Raw genomic sequence first — 15,101 nt, forward strand, 5'->3', positions numbered from 1 at the left:
GGAGGAACCAAGGCAAGCCACACAGCATCCCAGACCGTTTGCAAGTTTTACAGCTATAAAACAAAGATACATATATTGGGATAAATTAACAGCGTGCAAATTGAGGGGATGAAGTAATGGGTGTTTGGAACTGGGTGGAGTTAATTAGGGAAGGCTTTATAGAAGGGTAGAGTTGTTTTGTTTGTTGTAGCTCCGGGGATCAAGTTCAAGGCTTAACTCTTCCACTGAACTGTGCCCCCTCCCCCATCATGAGCAGAAGTTGATTCGGTCTGGCTTTTATGGTCCAAGGGATCGAGCCCCCCGGGGGCTTCCATCTGCTCAGGTCTATGTGTCTTTTAAGACCGGGTCTTATTTCATAATCCAGCCTGGCTTCAAATTTACAGTCCTCCTACCCCTGCCACTCAAACGCTAGGGTTATAGGTGTGCGCCACATCTGTCAAAACCCGAGTTTTGAATAGAATTTAAAAGTAGACAAAAAAAAAGGAGGAACATCCTAGAATTTCTTAGTACCTGTTTTAAAAGTGTGAGTTTGGCTATAAGACAAGTCTGGGTCTGCCCTAGATAGTCATTTATTAGTTTTGAGGTCCTGACAGAACACTGACCCCACTGGCACATAAAGTCCTTCACCTATAAATGGGAAGTAACAGTTAAAGTTTCATGGGGGTACTTATGGAAACTAACCAGCCTATAGCCTATATAAAGCCCATATCCCAGTGCTTGGTCTTTCAAGGGACTGCGCGCGCGCGCGCGCGCGTGTGTGTGTGTGTGTGTGTGTGTGTGTGTGTGTGTGTGTGTGTGTGTGTGTGTGAAGGATGACCTTGAGCTTCTTATCTCACAGGATTACATATATGTAAGTCTACGCAATGCTAGGGAATGAATCTAGGGCTTTGTGCATGCTAGGTAAACACTCTACCAACTGGACTGCATCTAGCATGCATGTCTTATTATATTCATTTACTCATTGCGTGCGGGCACACCCTTGCCTCAGCACATGGCAAATAACTTGCCAGATTCATTCCTCTCCTTCAACCTGTTGCAACCCAGGGTTCAAACTCAGATCGTTAGTGCCAGATGAGCCACCTCAACAGCCCTCACATGTTTTCTGTTAGCATGTGAAAGTATATACAATAATGGGTTCATTATGACATCCTCACACATGCATCTAATGTTTTTTGATGATACCCCCCCAGGTCTCCCCACCACCCTCTTTCATCTGGCTTTCACTTCTGCTGCTTCCCTTCCTTTTCCAAGCAATCCTTCTTCTACCCCCACCCCCTTTTGGGGACTCTGCGTTTCCTTAGAGCCACTTACAGGAACATGGATAAGAGGTCATTTACAGGGGTATGAGCACCAGCTGCTAGAGAAAAAGAGTTAAGACAGGGTCTTACTGTGCAGTCCAGGCTCGCCTCAAACTAGCAATCCTACTGCCTCAGCCTTCTGAATGCTAGGGTAATATGCTCAGGTAGGTCTGTTTTCTTTCTTTCTCTTTTGTTTTTGTTTCCAGTTGGTTGGTTGGTTGGTTGGTCAAGACAGAATTTCTCTGTGTAGCTCGGCTGTCCTGAAACTCTATCTTTAGACCAGGCTGCCCTTGTATTCAGAGATCCATCTGCCTCTGCCTCCTGAGTGCTGGATTAAAGGCTTGTGTGCCTATGTGCTGCCACCACCAGCAGCAACCTACTTCTGTTGTTAAATCCCAGCATTTAGGGGGCAAAAGCAGGGGAATCTTCATGAAGCTACATAGCAAGCTCCTGACCAGTCAGGGATACATAGTTAGACCCTGTCTTAAAATAAAATTATTGCATTTATTTTACTTTGCAAATGTAGAGGTCAGAGGACAACTTGTGCGAACAGGGTCTCTTCTTTAACCATGTGAGTTGTGGGGATCAAACTCAGGTAGTCAGTCTTGGAGGCAAGCATGTTTGTCTACTGTGCTGTCTGTCCAGCTCTAGTCCTATTTCTTAAGAGCAGAACAGGAGCAAGGTAGCTGGTGGCAGGGATCAGAGAAACACAAAGGGAGTGATAATGGAAAGAGGCTATATGGATAGACAGCTTCACAGCCTCCTGGACCACGTGCAAGATGTTCCGGTTATCTCACAGCAGTGCTGTGATCAAATGCGAGCAAGCATTGATGCACCGAGTGTGGGACCTGCCCCCTGGAAAAGGGTGTTGCTGCAAACACGGAAGCTTGGAGAAAAGAGCTGTTGCAGTGTGTCCAGGGTCCAGGTTGGGTCAAAGTCTGAAGATCATGCCTCCAACCGCGACAGCACTCATTGCCCAGTGGCTCCTGCTCCCTCCTCCTCCTGCCACCACTGCTGAGGACGTAATGGTGAGAGACTATCCGTACTCTCACCTATTTGCACCAAATGCCTATTTTGTGGGCGGCCTAGGGTACAACCCACACATGTATCTCGGACGCAATGCCCATGTGGCTGTGGTCGTGTGTGCGGTACGCGTGTGCATGAGGGGATGAGCATGCCAGGAGGAACAGAAGCAGCCCACAGATGAGTAACAGCGCACACTGCTGCCTCTCCGAGTATTTTTAAACGCTAAAAATACTGGCTAAAAATAGCCTGCAAGCTCCAAACAAGATACTTTCTCTCCGCAGATTCCTGCGCTTCCCTGTTAGGTGAGGGGGCGGAGCATCAAAAACAAACCCCCCTCCCTAGACCCCCTGCCTTTAATCATTGCCCACGTAGGGGCCAGAGACCAAACACACACAAGACCACCCCCAATGTACAAGACGAGTGTCTTCCTCCCATCCTCTTTATAAAAAGTTAAATTTAAGATTCTAGACGAGATGGATTTGGGTAATTGGTTAGGAGGACCCAGAAATGGTTCTTTTCTGGAGCCAAAAGGGTCAGTGACCTATTGTACCTGATAAAATGAGCACCGCCTCTCTTGATAATGGGTTAGGCCAGGTCTAGAGGTAGAGTGGAACTTAGCCCCGGCAGCGGTTAGAAATCTTTTCTAGCCAGGGCTCCTCGACCCCTGCAGACCGTCACGAAGTCAGGGGTTCCCCGCATACTAGATGAAAGTGTGTGAGCTTGTGCATTTTGCCCTGAAAAATAATTAGCTGCCCCTAGGGTCTCAAAAGGGTCCACAACTCCAAGTTCACAATTGCCTGCTGCCCTGGCAGAGGCACCCCAGGCTGACTGACGCTTGTTCTTAAGTGGGGAGTCTCCCAATAACCCCAAAGATTGTGGAGTTCAATCCCCGGGCCGGCCAGTAAAACCACGTCCTCACTTTGCCCCAGTAGGGTTCCCGCGTCTCTGTGGCCCCAGGGTCATCGGCTTTGGGCGGGCCCAAAGACCTCGCCGGCGTCCGCGTGCCGGCTCCCGGGGCGGGGCGAAGGCGGGGCGGGGCGTGGTCCCGGTCCGGCCCCGCCCCTCCCCCGCGCTGACGTCGCAAAGCTGGAAGCTCGGCGGGTCAGCCAGTCCGCCGGAGCGCGAGCGCCGGGCCCGGTCGGTTGGCTGCGCGCGGTGGGGAGGTTGAGGCGGAGGAGCGCGCGCTGGGCCCCTCAGTAGCGGTTACTGCCCCACGTCGCCGACGGGGTCCTGTGGGATCTCCGCCGGCTTCGGTGTCACGGTTGTAGCAAGGCGCGGGGACTCCCCGTAACCCCTTGACCAGCAGCGTTGGGTTTGGGGCATAGCCCACCGCCCGCTCCGCAGCATGCGTACCTCCTACACCGTGACCCTGCCCGAAGAGCCCCCCGCCGCCCCCTTTCCCGCTCTCGCCAAGGAGCTGCGGCCGCGCTCCCCTCTGTCCCCGTCCCTGCTGCTCTCCACCTTCGTGGGGCTTCTGCTCAACAAAGCCAAGGTACGCGGGCCCTTTTCTAGGACCTCCCATGCTGAAGGTCTGGGGTCCTGCTTGCTCCCGGGATCAACCCCAGTCTAACATGAGTCTCTGAGCCTCGGGATGTTCCTTGCCAGCTTTTTCCCCTCTTTTCCAAGAGTCTCCGGGCAAGGGATGCCCCCTTCCCTAGAGATCGCAGGCTTGTTGCAGACCCCTCCCCTGTTGATATCCAAGCCCCTAAGGCCTCCTCACCCGCTTCCTTGGATGACCCGGGCACCTGGTGGCTCTTGGCCTCTTAATCCCAGTCACCTATATCAAGACAGGTGCAGGCTAGAGTAACCTTGACTAGGGCTGGTGTGTGACTAGAGGGAATGGGCAACACACTGGACTTGGGAGGGGGTTGCGCGCGCGGGGGTGGGGCGGTGACTCAAGACCAAACTACAAGGAAGGTGGATCAAAGGGTGCCTCCCTTTCTCTGTTCCCAAATGGGTTGTTTCCCAGGGGTCAGTTGCCAGAGCACTTTGACCCTGTGAAGGGCAGAGGTTGTAGACAGGTGAGAGAATGAGCCCTTCTCTTCCTGGTCCTCTTCAGCTGTGTAGAGTGGGCAGTGGATTCCTTGATTGAAGCGGCTCCCTGAGTAGCTCTGGAGCTAAGGCTGGGCACTGTCCCTTTGGGAAAGAGAAGGGGCCTGAGCTTGACAGGTCTTATGTAACAGGCACCAGCTCCCATGTTGGCAGTGCGTGCCCTGCCCCGTGCCAGGGCTACACCGGGCTCCTTGCTTGCCGCCAGGACACATGGCTGACCCTTACCATGCAGATAAAGCAAGAATGCCTCTCAGCTGGGGTCTCCAGTGTGAAGTCACAATCTCAGCCCACCTTTCTTACAGGCCCATGCACAGATGCCCACCCACATTATCCAGTGGCAGGCTGCTTGAGCCCCCGCTCCTGCCCTGGCAGAGGAGTGCTATGGAGGTGGCATCTGCTCTCTAGAACAGTGCTTGCTACTGAGTCAAAGCTAGGTTTGCTGATGGCTAGGTGTAAGGCAGCGCCAGGTCCAAACTTTCTCACCTCTGCCCGTGAGTCCCAGCCAAACAGCTGGCATTGTGAGCGAGCGGCTGGCTGTGCAGGGTTCCTGGCCCACCTTTTCAATCCTAGCCTCTCTTTCCCTGCCAGCCCAGAGGTAGGATTGTTTGCCCTGTGAGAAAGGTCACTCCTGGGACATTTTGTTCTCTGGAATGGAAAGTGCTGACTTTCCCTGGAGCTCCTGATTTCCTATTCATGGTGAAGATTTGGCCTGGCCTTTAAAGCAGCCCGGCTCCCCCCACTCACTCCCACCCCCAAGCCCCGCAAACCCCCACCTCCTACATAGAGCACTAACTAAGGTGGTGAGAAGTAGGGTCGGGCATGGTGCTGAATGCCTATAATCTCATCCCTTGGGAGGTAGGGCATCTGGTCTACATAGTGACTTTGAGGCTAGCCAGGGATGTATGGTGAGACCCCATGTCTAAGAAAGGAAGGAAGAAATTGCCAAGTGTTTTGGAGCTGAGGAAATTTAAGATAAGAACATGACTCCTCACACACACACACACACACACACACACACACACACACACACACACAAAGCAGAGGGTCCTAATGGTGTTTGGGGGGGGGGGGCTCACCTTTCTGCCCTCAAGCCAATAGAAGCGTTGGGACTAGAGTACTAACCATGGAGGGTGAATACACTTCCCACCTGGAAGCAGGAGTGCCTCTGTGGACTGGTGACCCCTCCCTTTCCCCACCCTCACTAGTGCTGGGATAAGTACCTGAGTTGAGAGCCCGCCTTGGTGGATGTGGACATGCTCACCGGTGGTAGGATGCTTTCTGTCTCTACAGCCTGTTTAGACCGATGTCGTCTCGGGCACAGGGGGTAAGGATTAGTAAAGAGCTACCGAAACCAGGTGTGAGTGGGCATCGTGTGTGGGCACACCTCGATGGGTGCCTCCAAGCGGGCAACATGAAGAAGATTGCTGTGGTGCTTTCTTGCTGGGCTCTGGGGAAAAGGGAGACTTTTAACATTTCATCCAAATCTCTGATAAGGTCTTTGACCCCAGGGACTATCTCTGTGGTAGCCCACTTATAGGGCCCATCACAGGTGTCAGCATTTTGCTGTTTTGCCATTGCCAGGGGTCAGACCCAAGACCTTACAAATGCTAGCCAAGCCGTCTACTGCCGAACTAGGACACCCAGTGGTGGGACTCACAGTTTATTTGGGGGCCAAGTCAGGTTAGCACTGCAGGCCAGGGCAGTGGAGGATGTTACACCCTGTATGCTGCCCCGGGCTTTCCCTCCAGCGAAAGGTTTAAAGTATGTCTCTTCTGGGTACCTTTTCTCTACCTGCTAGAGTCTGAGCTGACAACTGACCAAGAGAGGGATCCTATTACTTGTGGGAGGGGCCTGGCTCTGCTTGAGAAAAGCCCTCCCTCGGCCTGCTTCTCCCCACCTCCCTTCAAGCTGACAGTCTCCTGAGCTTTGAGCCGCTGACAGCCTCATAGGCTGTCAGCACATGGCATGAGTAATTTTAGCTGAGTTATTTCAGGCTCCTGTTCTGATCAGGGTTGAGCCGGCCCCACGCATGCCCCAGCCAGTGTTGCTCCAGAGTTGCCTGTTCCGAGGCCCCCTTTCCAAGAGGGGGTGGCAGACTCACCACAAACTCAGCTACTGCTTCTTTAACCCTTTGAGCCTGAAGGTTTTCTGATTCTCAGGAGGTGTGCCCAGGATTACCTAAGAGACCTTGACAAATAACACTGAGTGCCTGCAGTCTCACACCTGTTCTCTCTCCAACCCCCTCACCAGCCTCCACAGTAGAGACAAGAGTGGCACCTTCAGCCAGGTGCTTCCTCAGCTTGGTGCCAGTGGCTAGTCCGGGATGTTGAAACCTGAGACAGGCAGGGAGGATCCTCCCTCCCGCCTGGGCTCAGCCCTTAGAGGCTGAGTTCAGCTGCAAAGAATTCCACCTGTCTCTGGCAAGTGAGAGTGGCAGGCAGCTTGAGTTTTCCCCAGCTGAAGATGGAAACTCAGTGATTTGTCATTTAAACTTCTTAAAGTGCAAATCATGGTGGTTCCTTTATATATTGAACATCTGGTATAAATGTAGGTCATTTGAAATAGTACCTGGATTTGAGCTATGAAACCTCTTTGTTTTTTTCTTTCTTTCTTTTTTTTTTTTTTTTTTTTGGTTCTTTTTTTTCCGGAGCTGGGGACCGAACCCAGGGCCTTGCGCTTCCTAGGCAAGCGCTCTACCACTGAGCTAAATCCCCAACCCCTGTTTTTTTCATATAGCTGAGGCTAGCCTTTGGGTTCACTATGTATGATGTAGCTGAGGCTGGCTTTGAATTCCTAATTGTCCTGACTCTGCTTCCCAGGTGCTGGGATTGCAGACCTTCATCACCATGTCTGACCTGGACTTTCTTTCAACAAGGACTTGACTGTATTCCTGAAATTATGAGCCCCTAGCCTCTAGTTCTAATCTTTAGTCTCCAGTGTAGTAGAAAATATAAAGAAACCAGGTGTAGTAGCTCATACCTGTAACCCCAGCACTCAGGAGGCAGAGGCAGGAGGATTGCCACACGTTCACTAGGCTACCTAGTGAGACCCTCTCTCAAAACAACAAAAAGATGGGGAAATACATAAAAACCGCAAAGCCCCGAAGAAAAGTTTGTGTGTTGAAAATAGGCACTCCTCCATGCTTTTTTTCTCCAAGGCCCAGACCGAGGCTGAAAGAAAAGTCTGGGTGAGAACTGTACAGACCCAGGGCTGTACCCTCACCTTCATGTGACTTGTTTTTTGCTTACAGAATTCAAAGAGTGCCCAGGGTCTGGCTGGTCTTCGAAACCTTGGGAACACGGTAAGTTCTTCCCAACTCAGCTCTTTCCTGAAGCCCTCCCCTCCTCTCCTGACTGGGATAATCTAGTAGAGGCCTCCCTGACTCCACAAGGTAGCTTCCTATCCTAGAGGGCAGTCAGCACCTGCCCTTCCTGGCTGGTGTTTCAGTGAATAGCAGGACTCTGTCTCACCCGCCCCCAGCAGGAAGCACAGCTAAAAGGAAGTTGCCCTTGTCACTGCGAGCTTGCTGCTCTCCTGGACCTTCCTCCTGGTTCCCATCACTCCCTCCCCACTGCTGACCAGTGTGTGTGCCCACACCCCTTTGTACACCTTAATAGGAAATAGCCAATTACATGGCCTTGCCACATACTGGGGCCTTGCCTCACTCTGCCCTGCCTTCACTCAGGAAGGAGGAACCCGGAGCTGTGAGTGAGTTCATTTTTGGGTAGAAGAAACAGAGAACCTTTAGATGCAGGTAATAGAGGTGCTGTGTGAGGGTCTGTACCCCATCACAGTGTTGTTAGTCAGCTTCCCCTACGATAGATACACGAGAGAAGCACACCTAAAGAAGACTGAGTTTGTATGGTTGGGCTTGTGACAAGGCAGACAGCACATGTATAGCAAAGCAAAACCATTTTGTGGCCAGGATACAAGGGAAAGGAAGAGAGTGGGGTCCTTCAGGCTTCTTCAGGGCAAGCCCCCGATACCTGAAAGCCTCCCACTGGGCCCCATCTCTTCCAAGTTGCCACCACATCCCAATAGTGCCATTAGTTGGGAATACACAGCTTAGGAAAAACCCAGACCCGTGCACGCGCACTTATTGCCGGATGATCTCTCTTAGTGCTTCATGAACTCAATTCTTCAGTGTCTGAGCAACACCCGCGAGTTGAGAGATTACTGCCTCCAGAGGCTGTACATGCGGGACCTCGGCCATACCAGCAGTGCACACACAGCTCTCATGGAAGGTGAGGAGCCCCGTATGGGCGTGGATCCTGCTGCCCTTCTCAGCTCTTCCTGGTCCACCAGGCTGGACTGATGTTGTGTGGTAGACACCCCACCCCCACCCCTCCATTTCTCTTTCTTTGCCTATTGGTTGGGGCTCAAGTGTCAGAATCTGTGGTTGAAGCACAGCCTTCCTGTGTAAGCATGGTTGGAGCCACAGCTGCGGTTCTCCTGCTTTGGCCTCCCAGGCGTTGGGATCAAGGTGTACAACATCATGTCTGACTCGTTTCCGTGTTCCCTCTTACTTGTTCATTGGTTGGTGATCTTTGGGATGCTTGGTTCAGTTGGTTGTCTTGGTTTTGTTTTTCTGTTTTGTTGGGGTTTTTTTTAACTTTTTTTTTTTTTTTTTTTGGAGCTGGGGACTGAACCCAGGGCCTTGCGGTTGCTAGGCAAGCGCTCTACCACTGAGCTAAATCCCCAACCTGTTTTGTTGGTTTTGAGACACAGTCTCATGTAGCCAAAGCTGGCCTGATGTTCCTACCTTAACTAGATCACAGGCATGTACTGCCAAAGTGCCTGTGTGCTCACAGAGGACCAGAGTTTGGTTTCCAGAGCCAGCTCCCGCCTGTGGCCCCTTTGGGCACTCATAAGCATATACATACACCTACACATGCACATGCACACAAACACAATTTAAAATAACTTTTTAAAAAAAGAAAACATCTCAGCTGGGTAGTTGTGATGCACAACTTTAACCCCAGGACTCGGAAAGCAGAGGCAGGCAGATCTCTGAATTCCAGGCCAACACGGTCTACAGAACTAGTACAGGACAGCCAGTGCCACACAGAGGACCTCTCTCACCTGTTCTCCACCCTCTTTAATGGCTCCTTCCAACAGAGTTTGCAAAACTAATCCAGACCATATGGACGTCATCCCCCAATGATGTGGTGAGCCCATCTGAGTTCAAGACCCAGATCCAGAGATATGCACCACGCTTCGTTGGCTATAAGTAAGGGCCTGACATGCATGTCCTCCCAAGGTGTGTGGTAGCACAAGCGGGGTCCGGTGGGTGCTGCTCACCCACTCATTCACTCTGTTTGGGTTCAGTCAGCAGGATGCTCAGGAATTCCTCCGTTTCCTTCTGGATGGCCTCCACAACGAGGTGAACCGGGTGGCAGCAAGGCCTAAGCCCAGCCCTGAGAGCCTTGATCATCTCCCGTAAGTAAGAGAGGCGCTGCCGCTATGACGTCTCTGTGAACTTGGCATTTGTACCTACTTCTCTTCAAGTACTGATTTGGGGAGAATCAGATTTGCTTTGTTGTTGGTTTTTGTTTTTTTGTTTTTTTTTTCCGGAGCTGAAGACCAAACCCAGGGCCTTGTGCTTGCTAGGCAAGCGCTCTACCACTGAGCTAAATCCCCAACCCCCTGCTTTGTTTTTAAGCCCAGACTTTTTATTTGGGCATTGTACATGTGTTGGATAGATAGATAGATAGATAGATAGATAGATAGATAGATAGATAGATAGATAGATAGATAGATAGATAGATAGATAGCCTGAGGTAGGAAGGATGATGAACTTGAGAGCAGCCTGGGTTAATCCTGGCTCAGGTGAACCTCGACTCAGGATTTGCAGCTTGGGAGGGTTGTGTGAACAGGAGCAAGGCCAGGGATTCCATGCCCAGCACCACAGAAGTCATACATGTAAATATACGAAGATGCTAGATGGTAGCCCCGTAAGCCTCCCAGGGCTTGAGTTCTGACCTAGCTGTCTTCCTGTCTGTGGTTCCCAGTGATGAAGAGAAAGGGCGACAGATGTGGAGGAAGTATCTAGAAAGGGAAGACAGTCGGATTGGGGGTAAGTATACTGAACAGAAAACATCTGCTTCTTCACCCGCTTTTGCTTGAGAAGCTGTGGGGATCATTTATCCCAGGGGACCCTGCTTCTGCCAGTGGCTCTCAAACCTAAGGCCAGAGTGGGTGGGGAAAGACAGGCATTCACATGTTCAGCATGCCCTGGCTTCCTCTCCCCAGATCTCTTCGTTGGGCAGCTAAAGAGCTCCCTGACGTGCACCGACTGCGGCTACTGCTCTACAGTGTTCGATCCCTTCTGGGACCTCTCGTTGCCCATTGCAAAGGTACGCTCAGCTGTAGCCCTGCGCCAGCCTCTCTCCAGGCTGAGTGAGGCTGTGACCACTAACCTGGATCTTTTCCTTGCAGAGAGGCTATCCTGAAGTGACGTTAATGGATTGTATGAGGCTCTTCACCAAAGAGGATGTGTTGGATGGGGATGAGAAACCAGTAAGTCACTCCACAGTGACAGAAGTACCCCTTGTGGGGAAGGGCCACAAGTCTCACCGCCTCAGGCTTTAAGCTCTTTCTATCCTTGTTTGTCTTGTCTTTCAGACATGCTGCCGCTGCCGGGCCAGAAAACGATGTATAAAGAAGTTCTCTGTCCAGAGGTTCCCAAAGATCTTGGTGCTCCGTATCCTTAACCCCCAGGGTGGGGAGCTGACTTTTTGGGGTGACTGATGACAAGGGACCAAAAGGGGAGGGAAGCAGCATAAGGAAAAAAAAAACTCGATAGACTTCTTTGTTTGCGATCCTGCTTCCTGAGAAGAGCTGCTTCTCCAAGGAGTCTCTTCATGCTTCCTGTCCTTGACTCAGAGCAATCACAGACCTGAAGCGGTTCTCAGAATCCAGGATACGAACCAGCAAGCTCACAACATTTGTGAATTTCCCACTAAGAGACCTGGACTTGAGAGAATTTGCTTCAGAAAACACCAGTGAGTATACTTGGGCAGGACGGAAGAAGGAAGGCGGGAGGAAAAGGGGCAGGAAGCAAGAGAGTTAGGAAAAGGTCAAGAGATTGAGGATGTGAGCAGGTAAAGTACTGATGGCCTGAGATGGATCCAAAACCCACACAGAGAGAGAATTGACTCTGTCAAGGTGTCCCTGTGACCTACACACTACACACACACATACGCTCTGAGGAAATAAACCAATTTTTTTCTCTCTTAGTAGAAGCTATGGTTTTAAGGCAGGGGAAAGATTGGGAAATAAAAGGGCGGAAGGGAAGGGATGTTGGGGCAGGAATGCCTAACACCTGTGTTACCGCCTCAGACCATGCTGTTTACAACCTGTATGCTGTGTCCAATCACTCCGGAACCACCATGGGAGGTCACTATACAGCCTACTGCCGAAGTCCGGTTACGGGCGAATGGCACACTTTCAATGACTCCAGGTGAGATGGGATTCTGGCAGGGCTCCTGGACAGCCCACCTCACAGGGCTTCCATCTTGAATGGACGGAAAAGCCGGGGCCAAGAGCTCCACCATACACGTGTGTGTGCTGCCCTTTCCCAGACTGTCAGAAATAGGTATGATGGCACATGACTGTAACCAGATACTGAGGAGGTCAGGATTTCAAGGTCATCCTCAGCTACTTAGAAAGTTGGAAGTCAGCGTTGATTATGGGAGACCCCGTTTCCAAAAAGGGTTTGGCACTGAGCAGATGGCTCAGCAGTTACGAGCTCCCACTGCTGTTGCAGAGAACAGGGGTTCACTGCCATTGGCCACCAGACACACACAGCACAGACACATGTTAAAAATAATAAAACCCTTCCTCAGAGGACAGAGGCAGAGGTTAACTTGGCCTAGAGACGTTAGGGACATCTCTTCAAACTGAGTACTCTACTGTGTCCCCTGCCTTCCCTGACAGGCTCTGACTTTTCCCTGATCTTTCCACAGTGTCACACCCATGTCCTCCAGCCAAGTGCGCACCAGCGACGCCTATTTGCTCTTCTATGAACTGGCCAGTCCACCCTCCCGTATGTAGCATTGAGGAGCTACAACCCTTCCCTCTTCCCTGTGGTGGCCCCACGTCCTAAGTTTTTTTTTAAAAATTCAGAAAAAAAAACACCACAAAAAAAAAAAAAAAAACAAAAACACAACAAAATCCTGACACGTGAGAGAAATAAAGTAAAATAAAGCTGCGGAGCAGACGTGGATGCGGCCTGGGCAGGGTCTGGAGTGAGGAGCCTGTCGGGGACGACGACTGGTGCAGAGATGGATGGAGTCAGCCGCGTCCCTCAGCTCCCTGGTCGGCTCCTCTTGTTTGCATTTTTAAGCTTGTGGTTTTACCTGTGTGTAATAAAAAACGGCCGCGGTCTGTGGGGCGAGGATCCTCAGTTCACCTGCTGCCCCCAGTGCCACTCCTTCTGGGAGGACAGCGCCATCTGGAGCCTGCTGGGAGCGTCGCTGCTGGATGGAGCTAGGGAGGAGCCTGCCCGGAGGCCGCCCTGCCTGGACCTGCTCACCAGTCAGTCCAGAGAGGAACATCCATGAGCCAAGAGCCCTCTTAACGCTGCTAAGCCCAGGGGTACAAATGAGGGTGACATCTTTGAAGAAAGCTGGTTTGGGTTTTCAAAAACCCAAGTCTTTTTTTTTTTTTTAATTAACTAACGGAACGTGTTCCGACTGGAGATGTGGTCCTTCGCACCTCTCGTCACAGCTGGGACGTGGGGCTGGCTCCCTGTTTCTGTTTTTGTTAGGTTTTCTGTTTTTGTTTGTTTCTTCTCCAAATACAACTTTCCTAATGCTAGCCCCCTGTGGTGCTAGGTGAGTGTTGACCAGGCCCAAGCGAAGTCACAGTAGACCTGGGATCTAAAGTTTTCTGTTTTGAAGTTGTTTTTTTTTTTCCTTTAATATTTTGGATGGAATCTAGTTGCCTCCAAGAATTGTGCCTTATAGCATTTGGGGACCAGGGGATAACTTCCCCTTCCTGAGATATCCCTCAGCTGCTTCCCTTTATACCCATGCCATGTTGAAAGCCACTGGGGCATGTGGGCTCCTGCCCTGTGCCCTGGCTCGTTGTGCACTGCAGTGGTTAAGAGGGAAGTGGGTAAACGGTGTTTCTTAAGATAGTGTATCAAGCTCTTCCCGCCACCCTCTTTCCCACCCCTGGTCTGCTCCCAGCTGTTTGAAGGACAGCACAGGCCCCTTGTCCCTCAAGCCCCCCCTTTAATTTATTCTCTTCTTAATACCCTTATTCCCCAAGCTTCCTGCCACCCATCCCTTTCTCAGAGTCTCTTAGACAAAGGCCCTCTGGACTGAGCTTCTCAGGGACACCCACGACACCCCTTACCCGCTCTAGGCATCAGTCTTTGGTCCTGCCCTGGGAGTGTGAGCCTGGTGCCTGGGGATGTCTCATAATTCTTTGCCGTGGGCTTGATTTCGCCCTGACATTAGACAAAAAAAAAAAAAAAAAAACTCCATGCTGTCCCAAGAGTCAGGCTACTCAGCACTACGGCATTTTGCACAGTGCATTTTGCACACCCACTGGTGGGCCTGGCTTATGCCCTCAGAACCTGGAGTGCTTGAGTGTCCCAGGTCAAGGCACCCTAGAAAAGACACCCCGAGTTTGCCTGGCCTGATCCCCTTCTCTAGGGAAGACCTGTGACGTGAGCCCAAGGGCTGGTGTACACTTGTTTACTATGTAAGCAAGAGTAGAATGTCTAGTTACAGTGGAGCCTTGTACAGAATAAATAGTAGCTTTGAGAAGGAAGCTGGTGTGATGGTCTTGATTTGGGAGGGCCTTGAATTCAGGAAGTGCTCCCAGCAAAGTGAGGGCCACACAGTTCACAGTTCTGCCCTAAATTCTGAGTCCTAGAAGCTTATTACCCACTTGTTCACACATCACACTTTCGAAGACCTCAGCAGCGTCTTCCACAGACATTAACCTGCCAAGAGCACAGTCAACACCTGGGGAAACAGGTCTGGTGGTAGCTCAGACCGGCAGGGTTTTTCTGCGTAGCTGGCTCCAGTGCTGTGGACACTGAAACAGCAAAGTCTTGTCTAGCCATCCTTGTTGTGGCACAGATACCTGCTGTCGCTTGGGGCCTGGGTGGCCCACCTCATGAAGACAGCTTTCTAAGCTGGAAATTTCATGAGAGTGGGGGAGTAAGGTAACCTTTATTCTAGACGAGATCTCACATAGTTCAGGTGGCCCTCCAGCTGGCTAAGTGAGTCGAGTCTCCAGCTTATGCAGAGGCTGGGATTCCAGTTTAGGCCCATGTGCCTCCATTCCGTTTTAGTTGGTACTTGGGATTGAACCCAGGGCCTCTGGTATGCTAGGCTGGAGCAAATCACACTTGTACATAAGAAGAAAGATTTAAACAAACCTTGTGACTTCTCTCCGAGGGACTTGGACTCTCCCTCCCCACCCTAGGAATGGCAGGACCAAGGATGAGATATCTCAAAGCTTGTGGCTTCTGGCAGCCAGCGACAGCATAAACAATGTTCTCTCCTAAGTAGAACTGGCTCACTTCCAAGCTGGAGATGCCTTGTCTTTTCAGTGGTGGTAGGTGCCGCCCTGTGCACTCTGTTCTCCAGAGAACAGACGCAAGTCAAGCCCTTGCCCTGGCTAGCGGCTTTCCTTTCCCTCCTGAGCCTGTGGCTCCATCTCATCCCCATGGCAACAGCCCCTAGCAGTGCACCAAACCCCAAA

The 15,101-nt window shown here is 51.3% G+C and overlaps 1 protein-coding gene across 8 annotated transcripts in view; it reads left to right on the forward strand.

Annotated features, from left to right (window-relative positions):
• Usp2 (ubiquitin specific peptidase 2) overlaps window positions 1-14,159 on the forward strand; it is a 28,537-nt gene extending 14,378 nt beyond the window's left edge. For 4 of the 8 annotated variants that reach the window (XM_008766138.4, XM_039080702.2, XM_039080703.2 and 1 more), the window contains 11 exons: window positions 7,627-7,677; window positions 8,497-8,620; window positions 9,495-9,606; window positions 9,705-9,815; window positions 10,388-10,452; window positions 10,629-10,732; window positions 10,815-10,895; window positions 11,001-11,079; window positions 11,273-11,380; window positions 11,718-11,838; window positions 12,344-14,159. In XM_008766138.4, the coding sequence (XP_008764360.1) occupies window positions 7,627-7,677; window positions 8,497-8,620; window positions 9,495-9,606; window positions 9,705-9,815; window positions 10,388-10,452; window positions 10,629-10,732; window positions 10,815-10,895; window positions 11,001-11,079; window positions 11,273-11,380; window positions 11,718-11,838; window positions 12,344-12,431 (1,044 nt within the window). In that variant the 3' untranslated portion in view covers window positions 12,432-14,159. Of the gene's footprint in view, window positions 1-3,389; window positions 3,817-4,249; window positions 4,972-5,581; window positions 5,701-7,626; window positions 7,678-8,496; window positions 8,621-9,494; window positions 9,607-9,704; window positions 9,816-10,387; window positions 10,453-10,628; window positions 10,733-10,814; window positions 10,896-11,000; window positions 11,080-11,272; window positions 11,381-11,717; window positions 11,839-12,343 lie in introns of those variants that run through there. The other 4 variants (XM_008766139.3, XM_063264776.1, XM_006242863.5 and 1 more) reach the window with 4 other exon arrangements.
• The last annotated feature ends 942 nt before the right edge of the window (window positions 14,160-15,101 follow it).

The sequence above is a fragment of the Rattus norvegicus genome, chromosome 8, assembly GCF_036323735.1.
Source record: "Rattus norvegicus strain BN/NHsdMcwi chromosome 8, GRCr8, whole genome shotgun sequence".
In the NCBI taxonomy this organism is placed as follows: Eukaryota; Metazoa; Chordata; class Mammalia; order Rodentia; family Muridae; genus Rattus; species Rattus norvegicus.